General features: G+C 34.8%; 5 protein-coding genes and 3 pseudogenes across 8 annotated transcripts, besides 3 other annotated features; all 8 read right to left on the bottom strand.

The window, feature by feature from the left end:
* Positions 1–10,259: part of a mobile genetic element that runs on past the window's edge.
* Positions 2,073–2,568, bottom strand: TVAGG3_0127060 (organellar and viral DNA polymerase type B; the record flags this gene model as incomplete). Its single annotated transcript, XM_051223789.1, has 1 exon — positions 2,073–2,568. A coding segment is annotated over one exon (496 nt), but the record flags the coding sequence as incomplete, so codon positions are not given.
* TVAGG3_0127050 (uncharacterized protein) lies at positions 3,114–3,776 on the bottom strand (the record flags this gene model as incomplete). The annotated part of the gene is made up of 1 exon (XM_051223788.1): positions 3,114–3,776. One exon carries the CDS (start codon positions 3,774–3,776, stop codon positions 3,114–3,116), a length of 663 nt encoding a protein of 220 aa, XP_051108774.1.
* On the bottom strand, positions 4,373–4,957 carry TVAGG3_0127040 (His-Me finger endonucleases family; the record flags this gene model as incomplete). Its single annotated transcript, XM_051223787.1, has 1 exon — positions 4,373–4,957. The coding sequence occupies one exon, from the start codon at positions 4,955–4,957 to the stop codon at positions 4,373–4,375; it is 585 nt and encodes a 194-aa protein (XP_051108773.1).
* Positions 6,384–7,126, bottom strand: TVAGG3_0127030 (uncharacterized protein; the record flags this gene model as incomplete). Its single annotated transcript, XM_051223786.1, has 1 exon — positions 6,384–7,126. A coding segment is annotated over one exon (743 nt), but the record flags the coding sequence as incomplete, so codon positions are not given.
* Positions 7,172–7,754, bottom strand: TVAGG3_0127020 (annotated as a pseudogene). The gene has a single exon. A coding segment is annotated over exon 1 (583 nt).
* On the bottom strand, positions 7,774–7,926 carry TVAGG3_0127010 (uncharacterized protein; the record flags this gene model as incomplete). The annotated part of the gene is made up of 1 exon (XM_001304505.2): positions 7,774–7,926. The coding sequence occupies one exon, from the start codon at positions 7,924–7,926 to the stop codon at positions 7,774–7,776; it is 153 nt and encodes a 50-aa protein (XP_001304506.2).
* A 759-nt stretch (positions 10,260–11,018) lies between the features above and the next one.
* Positions 11,019–11,653: a terminal%2Cinverted (terminal inverted repeat of Maverick-1C transposon ID:TVAGG3_0126810).
* Positions 11,019–14,133: part of a mobile genetic element that runs on past the window's edge.
* On the bottom strand, positions 11,713–11,954 carry TVAGG3_0126990 (annotated as a pseudogene). The gene has a single exon. A coding segment is annotated over exon 1 (242 nt).
* On the bottom strand, positions 12,002–12,231 carry TVAGG3_0126980 (annotated as a pseudogene). The gene has a single exon. A coding segment is annotated over exon 1 (230 nt).

The following is a 14,133-nucleotide window of genomic DNA, read 5'->3' as shown; positions in this document are numbered from 1 at the left end:
TGAAAAAGTAAAAGACTTGTCTTGAAAAAGTAAAAGACTTGTCTTGAAAAAGTAAAAGACTTGTCTTGAAAAAGTAAAAGACTTGTCTTGAAAAAGTAAAAGACTTGTCTTGAAAAAGTAAAAGACTTGTCTTGAAAAAGTAAAAGACTTGTCTTGAAAAAGTAAAAGACTTGTCTTGAAAAAGTAAAAAAGACTTGTCTTGAAAAAGTAAAAGACTTGTCTTGAAAAAGTAAAAGACTTGTCTTGAAAAAGTAAAAGACTTGTCTTGAAAAAGTAAAAGACTTGTCTTGAAAAAGTAAAAGACTTGTCTTGAAAAAGTAAAAGACTTGTCTTGAAAAAGTAAAAGACTTGTCTTGAAAAAGTAAAAGACTTGTCTTGAAAAAGTAAAAGACTTGTCTTGAAAAAGTACAAATGACCGACATAGACCCAGCAGATGAGGCAATCTACCTTATAGAGATAAATGAGCTAGTTAGGAACTACCTGAGCCATCTGAAGTCAAGCGTAAAAATAAACGCTTTACATGTATTTTTCAGCAACTTCGTCAAATAATTTTATAGCTTTGTCGATCTCATCTACTTCAAACGTTTCTTTACCTTTCGTGGGAGCACCATACATTTTCTCAAACTTTTCAAGCAGTTCTGTTTCTGCAGCTCTCATATCGTTAACAAACACAACCTTGACTCTATTGACTGTACTGTCATATCTTTGAGTTATATTATATGTTCTTCCTATCTTATATCTCTTTGTATTGAAGTCCTTCGGTTTCTGAACGATGTAAAGTAAGCCTTCACTGCAACGTTCCGTATCGAATGAACCATAAGTTATGAAGTTATATCCAACAACTGGGTCTAACCATAACAAAACTATTGGTATAAGACTTTTGTCGATGAGATATGCTGTAGTTCCATAGAATCTTACCGATATCATGAGCTTAGGATTTCTTGTCAAAATTTTCTGAGTTGAAGCATTTCTAACCCAGTCGCTTGGTTTCTTTCCAGATGGAGATATAATGTCTGACAAAGAATATTTGTTGTATTTCTTTGAGTATCTTACGTTTAAATCACCTATTCTAACCACTTTGGTGTCATTGTCTATCTTTCTAACTGTTTCAAACTCATTGTTTGTCATTTTCTGTTCTTACATACAAAATAAAAAAAATATTTTATAAAAACTAACTTTATTTTTTCTATCTTAAGGAAATTCATGATTTTTGTTGCTGAATCTCTCTCTCGGTTTTTCCGAGGAAGCAAGCATATGCCCTAAAAATTATTTTACTCAGAATTTTGTTGCTGAATTCAGCAAAAAATAAAGTTTATGTTAGAATGTTAGATCTAACATGTTTTCTAACACGTTTTCTAACCTCTTGAATTTTCATGATTTCTTCGTAAATGTTTTGTCAAAACTTCTTCGTAAATGTTTTGTCAAGACTTCTTCGTAAATGTTTTGTCAAGACTTCTTCGTAATGAGCGTAAATGACCAAAAAATAATGTTTATGTTAGAATGTTAGATCTAACATGTTTTCTAACCTCTTTTCTAACATCGTAGAAAACACACAAAACTCATGAAATTTCATACGGAATTCAGTAAAAATATATTTTATGTTAGAATGTTAGATCTAACATGTTTTCTAACCTCATTTCTACCCCAGTTATTTTATAAGCGTTTTACATGGTAAACATTGTGAATTCGTGAAATTCTAAACAGTTTTGTAGCTTCTATTTCTTCACGAAGGATATCGAATGTTTTAACAATGCCGAAAGTTTCTTTATACTTCTTCTTGACATCTGAAAGAAGGAAATCGTCAGCTGTTGGATAGTTTTTGTTTAGAAATGTCAACATGTCCATTTTATCTTCTGCTGGTTTCTCTGCTTCTTTCTTTAAATCTGCATAGTCGTTTCTCATTCTTTCTATCTCTTTGACGGAGTAGTTATATTTCCTCATTGCTGCTTTACATTTTGAACATTGCGGGTTCATTTTTGCGTTATATTCTGAAACCTTACCTGCTAGTATGACTAAGGCGTCAATTGCTCTCTTTAACTCAAAAGTTGCGGGTTTTATCTGTTCATTCCATATCTTACCTCTTCTATCTTTATCTCTTATCTGCCAAACACATTTTGCAACTAACGAAACAAAGTTGTCGTAGGTCTTAAACTCCCCAGATTTGTATATGTCAGAGATGTTCTTATATACCATATCGCAATCTTTGTCCATGACTTTGTGGTTGCAATGAAATCCAAGAAACTCATAGTTAACCTTTCGTATGAACTTCTTTATTTCTACTGAGTCAGTCAGTCCGACTTCTATTTCATCGAATTCTGGAATAGTAAGCTTTTGTTGTTGGATTTCAGGTAGTTTAGGCAAATGGTCAATAATATCCTGCATTTCATAAAGATATTCTTCATCTGTTTCATCTTTTGCAGTGCAATCTAAATCTCCTTGGAGAAGTTCTTGCTTTATCTTCTGGATTTCTGTTTCGAAAGTATATGAAGAAGGAATGAAGCTTTTCATCTCTACTAACATTGACGTAGGATTCATGACTAACGAGTTTGGTGCTGTTGTTGCTAACATGTTCTTACAATAAAAATAAAAAATATTTTTTTTAAAAAACTAACTTTATTTTTTATGTTTTTTGTGAAAGTGTCAAAATTCATGAATTTCGAGAGTTTTCTACGATGTTAGAAAAGAGGTTAGAAAAGAGGTTAGATCTAACATTCTAACATAAACATTATTTTTGGGTCTTTTACGCTCATTACGAAGAAGTCTTGACAAAACATTTACGATGAAGTCTTGACAAAACATTTACGAAGAAGTCTTGACAAAACATTTACGATGAAGTCTTGACAAAACATTTACGATGAAGTCTTGACAAAACATTTACGAAGAAGTCTTGACAAAACATTTACGATGAAGTCTTGACAAATTCAAGAGTTTTAGACCATGTTAGAAAACATGTTAGAAAACATGTTAGATCTAACATTCTAACATAAACATTATTTTTGCTGAATTCTGTATAAAACTCATGAGTTTTCTACGATGTTAGAAAAGAGGTTAGAAAAGAGGTTAGATCTAACCTTCTACCCTAAATTATATTTTTGTCGAAAAAAATGGTTCATTTACTCACAATATTTTTGTACAAAACGACCCCAAACTTTTAACTTCTTTTCTGCAGCTTCAAATGCTATCTTAGCGAGTTCATATTCTCTAAATTCTCTCTTTAAATCTTCTTGTTCCCATTGGTCTAGTTCGTATGGCGAGTCTCTATAACCAGAACATATCTCACGTTCATGTTCTATTTGTTTTTCATGCATTTTTCTAACTTCTTGTTCGAACAAAGGTTTAGCATTCTCTACTGTATCTTCAAGTTCTTCTTCATCTAATTTCTCATGAACTTTCTTGTCTATGGAGTCCATAATTTTTCCAACTGCTATACAATATTTTGGAGAAGCCCACATTGCTATATAGTTTACAAGTCTTGGGTCTACATACGTTCCTCTAACCTGTTTGATTTCATCAGGAATTCCTGCATGAATTTTGTATAAAAACCAACCGCCGGAATTCCGGCGGTTGCTATATTCTTCACAAAATGCCTTATAATACTCTTCCCAGGACTTATTTTCCAACAACTTTCTAAAGTCTTTCCTAAACTGCTGACACATATTTGTTACATTTATATAACCATCCTTGTCTCTACGTAAGACTTCAATACCGTTGTAAGTGCCTTTTGTGAATGTTTCGCCATTAGATTTGTTCGTGAACGTTTTTGCTTCGACTGTCATACTGTTCTTACAATAAAAATAAAAAATATTTTTGGCTTAACCGTCGGACATTCGTTTGTGGCTTAACCGTCGGACCACAACGATAAAAATCTCGACAAAACATATACGATGAAGAAGTCTTGACAAAACATTGACGATGAAGTTTGACAAAACATTTACGATGAAATCTATTTCCTGTGTTGTTGTCAAAATGTCATGTTGTCACCATTTTCAAAAAGATGTTAGTTGACCGAGTGACCTGGTGACACCTAAAATATATTTTTTTTTATCTTAAGGAAATTCATGACAAATTCAACGGGTGAACTTTGTATAAAAAGCAACCCGCTGTTTTCCGCGGGTTGGTATATTCTTCACAAAATGCTTGTTTTGAGGTCGAGCCACTTTTGGCTCCACCGTATTTTTTCAACCAAAACTCATTTTTGTCGAATTCAGCACTTTTCCGTAGTTGTATATGAAAGACAATTCGGGATGAAATTTCTTCATCTGAAATAGTCCTACCAGTATTTGTAAAGATATAGTCTAACGGTTTTGTATCTGCTACTTTTGTTCTTTGTTTTTCAACCTGAAGCATTTAATATATGTAAAAATATACTGTTTTAAAATGGTATGCCATATAGCTTCTTGAATTTGTTAAGAAGTATTTGAACGTATTTTCCATCTGTATCTCTAGCGTTTACATAAGCATAGCCTGCCTTAGTAAAATATACTTGTAATTTCCTATAGTTTACGCCGGTATAAAAGTAGAAAGAGTCTTGTTCTTCGCTATAGTAGTAAAACTCAAACGTATGCTTACCATAGTCTGTAATTTCAATTGCTTCATCTTCTAGTTCGTCGACAAATTCGAATACAATATCTCTAAATTTGCCTCTGTTCTTACTGTTTTCAGAACAAGTGACCCAACGCAAGTTTTCAAGTCTATTGTCGTTTCTTATACGGTTTATATGGTCTACAAAAGGTAGATTGTTAGGGTTCGGTATAAAATGAGTTGCAATGACAATATGTTTAAAATAGTTTTTTCCACCAATCCTCATCCTAGCATATCCGTCATTTCGCTCACATTCGCTTAAAACTCTTTTTGTCTTTTTGTTTCTGACTTCAAATGACTCACAACAGTGAATTTCATATTTCTCATCTAACAAACAAGTTTCCCAACGGTCTGTTCCAACAAACTCAGCGTACATTTCAAATAAAATAAAAAAATGTTTTTTTAAAAAAATGTTTTATTTCATGCAATGTTTTATTTCTGTGCCGTCTTCAAGTATACCCCAATATTTCCTTTTCGATATTACATGAACTTCGGAAAATACCTTGTCTAGCTTAAAACAGCCCATCTTTTCACCGACTAAACCCATTTCAATGAGTTTGTTATAGCCTTCTTCGTTCGTCATGAGTGCGTCAATGTTCTCATAGTAAACCACAACTTTCGATTTGACTTCGGAGAAGAATTTGTTGTAGTTGTCAAGGACTGCCTTTGCGAACTGAGGATAGGACCAATGTTCGACAATAGGTTTTAATGTGGTTACTAAGCCACTTTGACCTTGAGTGAATTCGTACTTCAAAACAAAAGGAGAAAACCTTTCAACAAAGTTGTCGACCTTCTCATAATGTTTACTCTTCATCTCTTGAGGTTTCTTAATAGAATATCCCCATGTCGAATTCATAAGCAATTTGAGTGTCATTGCAAGTTTGGGGTTTGAAGCTTTCCTAATATCATAGAGTTGTTGTATGACCTTTCCAACTGTATAGTTCCTTCCCGGGAACTTACCATCTTCGTTTGGAATTCCAGTCGGGATATATTGGACAAACCTCATGTATGCAGCGTTAAGGTCGACATAGTATATCTTTTCATCTGAGTCGAACTTGTCGCATCCAATCGGACCAGTTCGTGGAAATTCAAGTGAGTCTCTTATCTTCTGAGAAACTTCTCCTGTTATCTCATAAACATCGTCGAAGCAACCTGTTTCATATAAAACCTTCTGAGCTAACTCTGATGCTCTCCAATACAATTTGACGTCAATTGGATGTCTCAATGGAAGTTTGTTTATAGCATCTTGAAGTTCTTGCAACCTCATTGGAAGTTCTTTTGGTTCAGGTTGGTATCCGAACAATCCAACTCCTTGTGGAATTGTGTACTTCTTTTGTACTAGAACTTTGTCTGGAACAACTTTTGGTCTTGCTAACAGTGAAAAGTTTGTTTCGTCTTTTGGTACAAAAGTTTCTGTCAGCTTGTCATCTGGAATTGGTTCCAACAAACCTTTCTCGAAAAGAATGTTTACAGCTCTGACAATGTTGCACTTGCCTTTTCCGAACATAAGACTTTCGTTCAACATGAAGTGGTTGTGGACAATTGCAATCTTCAACCATGGTAAGTCTTTGTCAACAACATAGTCGTCATGTGAAGAACCTTTAGCTGTAGGTATGTTGACTCGGATATTGACATTTGCCAACGGTGCAATTTTGCCAATTGACCTCTGAGAATGTACCTTGTCTTCACACATGACTCAAGATACTTCATCTTCTCTTCTGAAAACAAGACCAGAGTTCCTGAGACATGTAAGAATACAAGGTTCATTGACAATTGTTTCAATTGAATTGTAAATTCCATACCTTGTCAAGTCAATGTCAGACTTATTTATGAAGGGGAAGTATCCAGCATGTTGTCTGACTGCTTGAGGGTTAGGTTGGTACCATTCGAACTTGACACTTGCAATTCCTTCAATTGCATTCAAAATGTCTGAGTCGGAGTCAACCATTTGTTCTCTCTTTGTAGTCTTGAAAGCGTCAAGAAGCATTGCAGCTGTTGTGACATTGCCATGTGCATAGTAAATGTGACCATCCAAATCTGTTATGGTCAATCTGAGATTGTATCCTTTCTTATTTCCATCTTGTATGGCAGCAAGTACACCCATGAAGCCTTCTTTGTTCTTTCCTTCGTCAAAGTTTACTGTAAAGGTTCGACCAGATGTAATTTGACTTCTAACTTCACGGTACTTTTCATATGCATATCTTGTTCTTTCCATGGGAGCATGTTTGTCTTCACCTTTTCCTTTTTTCCTTCTCAAAGGATGCAATTGTTCGTCATGTTTCCAGTAGAATCTGGCAAAGCCGTCGTGTCCTTCAACTTGAGGTTCACTAACATCGAAAGGCATGTCCATAAGACGTTCTTCTTCTAACCTCTCTAGTCTGTTTGGATAATTTGCACGTGCTGTTTCCAAATCCATTTCGTAGCGAAGACCAGCCAGTTTGTCATAGACTTTTATGGGTCTTCCTTTCTTATATTTAAACTTCTTCGAAACTCTCCAACCATATCTTTGCAACTCTGCTTTTATTCTAGCAGATTTTCTATCCATTCTATATGGGGGCATTTTTATAAAAATAAAAAAATGTTTTTTTCTTTACTTAACATAACCGCCCGCTACCAGAAGTCTTTGACGCCAACCCATACCAGCTAATGAAGGTTGAGTTGGTTTAGTTTGGAAACTAAACTTTGGTTTTGGTTTATCTTCAGTTTTTGGTTTTTCTTCTTCTATCGGTTTTTCGTCACTTTTCGGTTCCTCTGACTTTACCTCACTTGCAGGTATGGTTGTGTCGTCAACATCTTCATAAATATCATATGCCATTTGTTTTTGTTTTCCTTTCAACTTTTTGTGTTTGTTGTAAAGTTTAGAATATTTCGACTCTAAGTCAATGAGATGTTCTATAATGAACTGTTGGTCAGTGAAGTAAACTTTTCCATCTGTTGTCTCGAAAGCTCCTTCAGACTTCAATATTTTATTTGTGAGAGTCTGTTTCTTTTTTGAGATACTTGCCGTTCCATTTCTATGAAAAGTGACTTTGTAGTTAGGGTTTGTATTTCCAGACCTGGCACTTTCTATTATTGAATTTTTCTCTTCATCTGTAAGTTCTTTGACAGGTTTTGACAATGGTTCTGAACTTTTTGTTTGTGTGTCAAATCTACCGTTTCAACTTCTCGGTCATTTCATCTCAGTAAAAAATTTTAGTTTGGTTTGTTTTCAACTGGTTGTTGTTGTTTTTTAAGTCGGTCTAAAACTTCCTGAGGTATAGGGAGGACTTGACAAACACGTTGTGTAACTGCTGGAAGTCGACAAATCCATCTTGAACCCATTTGTCTCAATGCTGTATTGTTCATTTCATCTCAGTAAAAAACTTTACATTCCCCACGTTTGAGGCGGTTGCGGTTGGTTGTTGTTTACCCACTGTTGTGCATGGTTATATCCTCTGTTAAAGAATCTTTCACCTTGGTCATATAGTGCCCTGCTTGGTTATAGTAGTCATTTGCTTTGTTATAGTAGTTTCCTGCTTGTCTTCCTACATTGTCCATCCATCCTTGAACTTTTCCTTCTTGTTTCAGGATTTGGAATAAGATTTGTTGCATCTCGTGCTACATCCCAACCTTTCTGTACAGTTTGTATAATAGGTTGTGCTTTCTTAAGTATACCTAATGTACTCAAAATCTTCCTTCCAATTCAAATGCACCTCTGGCTATTGTTCCCACTGCGGGTAAAAATCTAGATGCAACTCCTGCTAATGCGCCAAATAACCCATTTCTTATGGGTTAAAAAATGACGAATCCAAACAAGGACCCTATGTTTCTAAAGCGACAAAGAAAGCACTCATGGTAAAATCTTTAGTTCAACACCAAATGCTTGGTTTATGGATATCTTGGAAAACATTCCGAGGTATAGAGAAGACGGACCACCATACTGGCTAATATTTGTTGGTCAAAACACAAGATACTGTGAAGCCATACCATTATGGTCCAAAATATTTAGATGTGAAAACTGCTTTGGACAATATTCGTTGACAAATACCATCCAACAAAACTGACATCTGACTGTGAAAGTTCTTTCAAATCAGACGATATTAAAAACTATCTGCGTTTCAAAAAATGTAAACCATATTTCATTGTCGACCAAAACCATTCTGCTCTTGGTGTCATTGACAGTTGTATAAAAATCTTAAGAGACTTAAACCAACCACAAGGTGGTGAGGTAGATGAAATGTCATATGACACAAATACAGACACTTCTCCATGGCAAAGATGAGACAAGTTTTAAATATTTACAATAGCCGTAAACAAAAAGGTTTGGGGAAACCACTCCCCCGAAGAAATGAAAAACAACCCCGACTTAGAGAAAGACTATATATTTAATAGTTTAGTCAAAAGAGACAAACAAGAAAGAATGCCAGGCTTCAACTTAAAGGGGTGACAAAGTAAAAATAGAAATACCTAAACGCGACCCATATGAAAATACTATTGACTATGACAACAATGGGAACTCGACAGGTACTCACCTTCGTGTTCGTAAAAATAGAAGAAAGTATACAAGAGAATATTATGAAGTTTTAGGCAAACATGGCAAAATGTACAGACTGCAAGCAGAAGATAAAAAAACTATTGTCAGACCTCGTTTTCAAACTTGTCAAAGTTCAAGGTGGTATACTTTCAAAGACAGTTCCTAACACAAATATAAGACAACTCCTGACGAATATGCTAAAGAAGTTGAAAATGACGACTAAGCATTTCTATACCATGCGTAAACTGTCATGTAAGGTGGCATGTAGTCTTTACTCTGCCCGTTGTTTGCGTATACCCTGAAACGCGATGTGTATGGTTTCCTTCTCCCTGAGTGTCACTCCAATAACAATTTATAGCAAACTTAACGTTGTCTTTAACATCATATCCTTTACCTTTTGTCATTCCTGACCAATCCCAATATCTATGCTTATGCCAACCTGCTTGAGATGTACTTAAATCTATGTAGTGACTGTGTGCAGGTAAGTTTTCACCTGAAATCGTTTTACTTCCACCTGTTTCCTTTGAAGAGTTTGCACAATACAAAAACCTGTCGACTATTTGAGTCCAAGTTCCAAAACCCAGAACTGTTTCTGGTCTGGTAGAGTTCATTGACGTATAAATAGAGCCTATAGGATATAATGTTTGAAGCATTTCTGTCTTTAATGTTTGAAGCTCTGTTTTGTCTGCTTTTTTATATAACTTTTCTTCAAGTTCATTTACGTCAGAGATGCTATGTCTATGATATTTTTGTGGGTATGTTCCTTCTGTCCATGCTAAAATACGTTCTTTTGTTGCATCTACATATCCAGCTATTCCATGTCGAGTCTGCTTTTGTATTCCTTAACTCTGTAACACCTTTCTCAAGCTCTTTCAACTGTTGTCCATCTTCCATTAACCTCTGGTATGACTTGAAACCGTTTGTGCCAACATATCTACAGTTTCTTTGTCGGCTTTAAGTCTAAACATCCTGAAACCCACCCTGTATTGGCTTTACCTTCTAAAATCTTCGATGTCCGTTCATGGTACCATTCAACCCTTTTTATAATTTCATTGTCTTTTTCATCCACATATTCCTTATCTGCCTTCTTCACTAACGCACTAGCCACACGTGCTAACTCATCGTCTACATATTCTTTGTCAGCTTTGTTGTCAACATCTGCTTTCAAAAGAAGTTCATTTATAGGTTTCTCGTTTAAAGTTCGTTTTGTTGGATTTATACAAACAGTATGGTTCTTATTGTCTTGAAACAGAAACTCATCTGTCATTGGGTTTAATGTCAGTTTTAGGTTTCCTTCTTTCAATGACTCAGATATCTTAGAATAGTTTGAAAAGTTTGTTGTGTTCTTATTTAGAGCTTGCATAATGAGTTGTCGGTTGTGTTGTATTTCTCTCATAGACGCTGTTTCATTTGACATTTTTATTTAGATAAAATATGCTTCCAATAGAAAAAGAAAATTCAAGAGTTGCTACAACTAAACCATTAGATGAACTTTTTACTAATGTCGGTCAAAAGTTTGAGACAGAGACCGTAAAGCATGAAGGCTATCGTTTTGACTACCCATTAAGATGGTTAAGAGACCCATCTGTCCAAAAGCTATTGGCTTTCGTAGAATGAAGTTTGTGTCTGTAGAAGATAAAAGTTTTCCATTTATTGTAAGTTTCATATAGATTATATATCTGAAGGAAACGAAAAATGTGGAAGAAATTGAGCTAATACAAGTTGACCTTTCATCTTCTCTACAGACTGCGTTAAAAAATATAGAAGATAAAATAAATTCATGTTATGCAAAATATGCTGATGAATATGCAAATACCGAGAGCACACTTTATGTGAGAATTGTATATGACAAACAAAATTCACAAGTGTCATTTCAAATCTACGAAGACAATCCAAAGAAAGACGAACAAATATATACAGAATTAGTTAGTATGGTTAAGTTGGGTACTGTGGCACTGCGCGCCTCCGTACACCACTTAACCTTAAATATTTACAAAACAGTTAACGTATATTTTACAACATGAACGCAAAAACTAACTTAATCTTAAATATTTACAAAACCGCCACCCACTTCACTAACGAACTCACTAATGTAAAAAATAAACGTTCTCACTATCATTCTCACTAACACTTCACTAATGTTCTCATAAATTTTCCTCAATATCTTCATCATCAGTGTTAACCCTATTGTAGTCATACTTGAAGCCATAAACTTTCTCTAACTTCTTAACGTACAATTTACATAACTTACCTTCGTCATCGTATGGTTTAATGATATAACTATTTCTATCTTTATACACAGTCAATGAAAAGTCAACTGGTCTCGGATGTATTTGAAAGAACATGTTATGCTCAGGAAGGAAGAATAAATGTTTAAATGTATGTTTGTTATACTGTGGAATTCGAATGAGTTGCTTTTGTTCTGTCATTTACATCCAAATAAAAATTTTCAGTAAAAATAAACTTAAAAATAAATGATATCACCACCCTCACACGTATGAAAACATAGCGCAAAAATAAATTTAGGTGAAGTGGTGAAATCTCACCTCTTTTTTCACCTAGCCGCTTTGCGGCTCTGACCCTTTGGGTCTCTTTTTTCACCCGTTGAATTCATTGCTTTATAACTCTCTGTCGTCTGCTTTCTCCAACTCTTCTAACTTCTTCTTAAGTTCAGCAATGTTGTCCTCATGAAGTTTAATCTTCCTTAATATACCTTCTTTATCTAATGGTTGCTTTATCTTTCTAAACTGAACTCTACCATCCTTCATAGTATGAACGTAAAAACCTTCTGGATAGTTCCTGATTTAATGTATTCTACCAAAAATTTTTGTTTCATTGCTTCAGTGACTTTAGTCGTCATTTCAATCAAATAAAAATTTAATATTAAATAAAAATAACGTTATTTTTTCAGTAAGGAAACGCAGGAGTTTTACGATTTATTTGAGGAGTAGGTTCTGGTTTAAATGTTGGAGTCGGTTTTGAGTTGACTTTTGAACAGGAGTTTGTACTTCCATAGGTTCAGGAGTCATTGAAGGTGTTGTTTGTGAAGGCGTTGGTTTTGGCGAATGTGTTGGAGTTTGTTTAACTTCAGCTACTTCAGTATTATTTATAACATTTGCTTTATTTCTTTTCAACATCATAACTGCTCCTGCTGTAGCTAGCAAACCTAGTGGGAGACCATATCTTATATAAGGACTTGACCAAATGCTATTTTTGACAGGAGCTGGTGGAACACCTAACCTTGGTGAAACTGCTCTTTGCCATTGTGCAGCTCGTAAGAAATATTCAATAGGTGCTCCATAATCGTTTGGTAAAGTTTGTTTCATAGATGGTGAAGGTTCACGAGAGCTTGATGAAGAACTCATTTATAAGCTTTAAAAATAAACGTTCATCCTTTATTCCTCACTGTCGTCCGTGGCTAAGTTATAGTCATCTAATCTTATTATTGGGATTCCATTAGCACGCACCTGAATGGCAAAGCAACAATCCCTCATAAATCCAATAAGTGGCTTTGGTACGTTTTCAGTTGCTAGTTCAATAGGTCCTTTAACAGACAATTTGTATGTTATTGGAGCAGTAGATGTTTGACCTTGCTGGAAGCAAAAGTCCACTTCTGTTGGAAAACCACATAAGAAATGTGTGTTGTCATAGCTATCCCATTTATGTTCCACACTACCATCATCCACCAATGACCTCATAACATCTTCATTAAATCCAATCATATCATTGTTTGTATTGCAAGCGTTCGCAACCATTTCATAAAATACAGGTCCATATGATTTTTCAGGTTCTGCAGGCATATTTCCATAAGCTCCCATGGAAAGCTGAAGATATTTAAACTTAGGGTTCTCAAAATTAACATAATAGTTGTCTTTCTTTCTAAATAGTGCCCAAATACTTTTAACATTAATAGGCGTATAAGCTGCTGTAAATGTTGCACTTGAACTATCTGTATTCTTTGAGAATGAACCGTCCATAGGAATCCAATCCATAACTTTAACAGGAAAACATAAAGCCTCGTTTGTATAATGTTCTACAAGTTCTGTATAAATGTTAGGGTCTAAAGAGAATGACTTTGGATGAATGAAACATTCATTAAAATCCATCTTTGTTCGAAATAGTTGCTGGTTTACAGTTGTAATAGTAACTGTTCCACTAGCTTCTACTGCCTTCGTTATCATAGTGAATGGTTCATTCCATGGAACAAATTTATTTGTCGGTGGATTTGAATCTGAAGCAAATGCAACTTTAAGAGTTGGATTGAAAGCAATGATATCATTTACAGATATAGATGTGCATTGTAAGGCGTCGCTACTGAACTTTACTTTAAGCTGAATGTTTCCTGCAAAAGCTGGAATAAATCGAATAGCTTCTAATGGAAGGAATCTTCTAACAGGAATTCTTAAACGAAGCTTAAAATCAAATGATTTTCCTGCTGTAATTGGACCACTAACAATTTGTCCTGTTCTGCATGTTCCCGAATGACTCCATACATCTTCATGTCGAGTCTTTGAGAAAACATCTACTTTCTTTATTTGTTCGGTAGTTTGTGAGTTTGAAGTTATATATGCTTCTTCTCTTGCGTTGTCTTGAGAATATACGATACGACCATTTGCAAGGATTTGATATCCAGCAACTGCATAGAAAGCGTCATCGAAACCAATCCAAAATCCTGGTGGGTTTGTTTTATTGGAACCTGAACCAATTTCTTTATCTACAATAAATTGACCTTCCATTTTATACGTAATGAATGTATTGTAAAGGTCCAACATATTTTCACCAGGAGGTGAGAGATTGAATGTTACCCATGTGTTATCTTTAGCAGTTCCAGGTTGTGATGGAATCTTTGCGTCAGAATATTTTCTATTAGTGTCACCAATTTGAACTGCATTGTCTATGATATCGAAATATGAGCGAATCTGATGAATATGCTCTGCTGGAGTAAATTCGTTTAGCTGTTCGTTCTGCATGTATTTACTTCAGATAAAAATATCTATTTACTTCATTATTCTCACTCTTCTTCTTGGCATTCGTGGTGG

This window comes from Trichomonas vaginalis, chromosome IV (assembly GCF_026262505.1).
Source record: "Trichomonas vaginalis G3 chromosome IV, whole genome shotgun sequence".
Taxonomy (NCBI): Eukaryota; Parabasalia; order Trichomonadida; family Trichomonadidae; genus Trichomonas; species Trichomonas vaginalis.
Note: the sequence above shows the minus strand (reverse complement) of the source record. Positions and strands in the feature narration are given on the sequence as shown.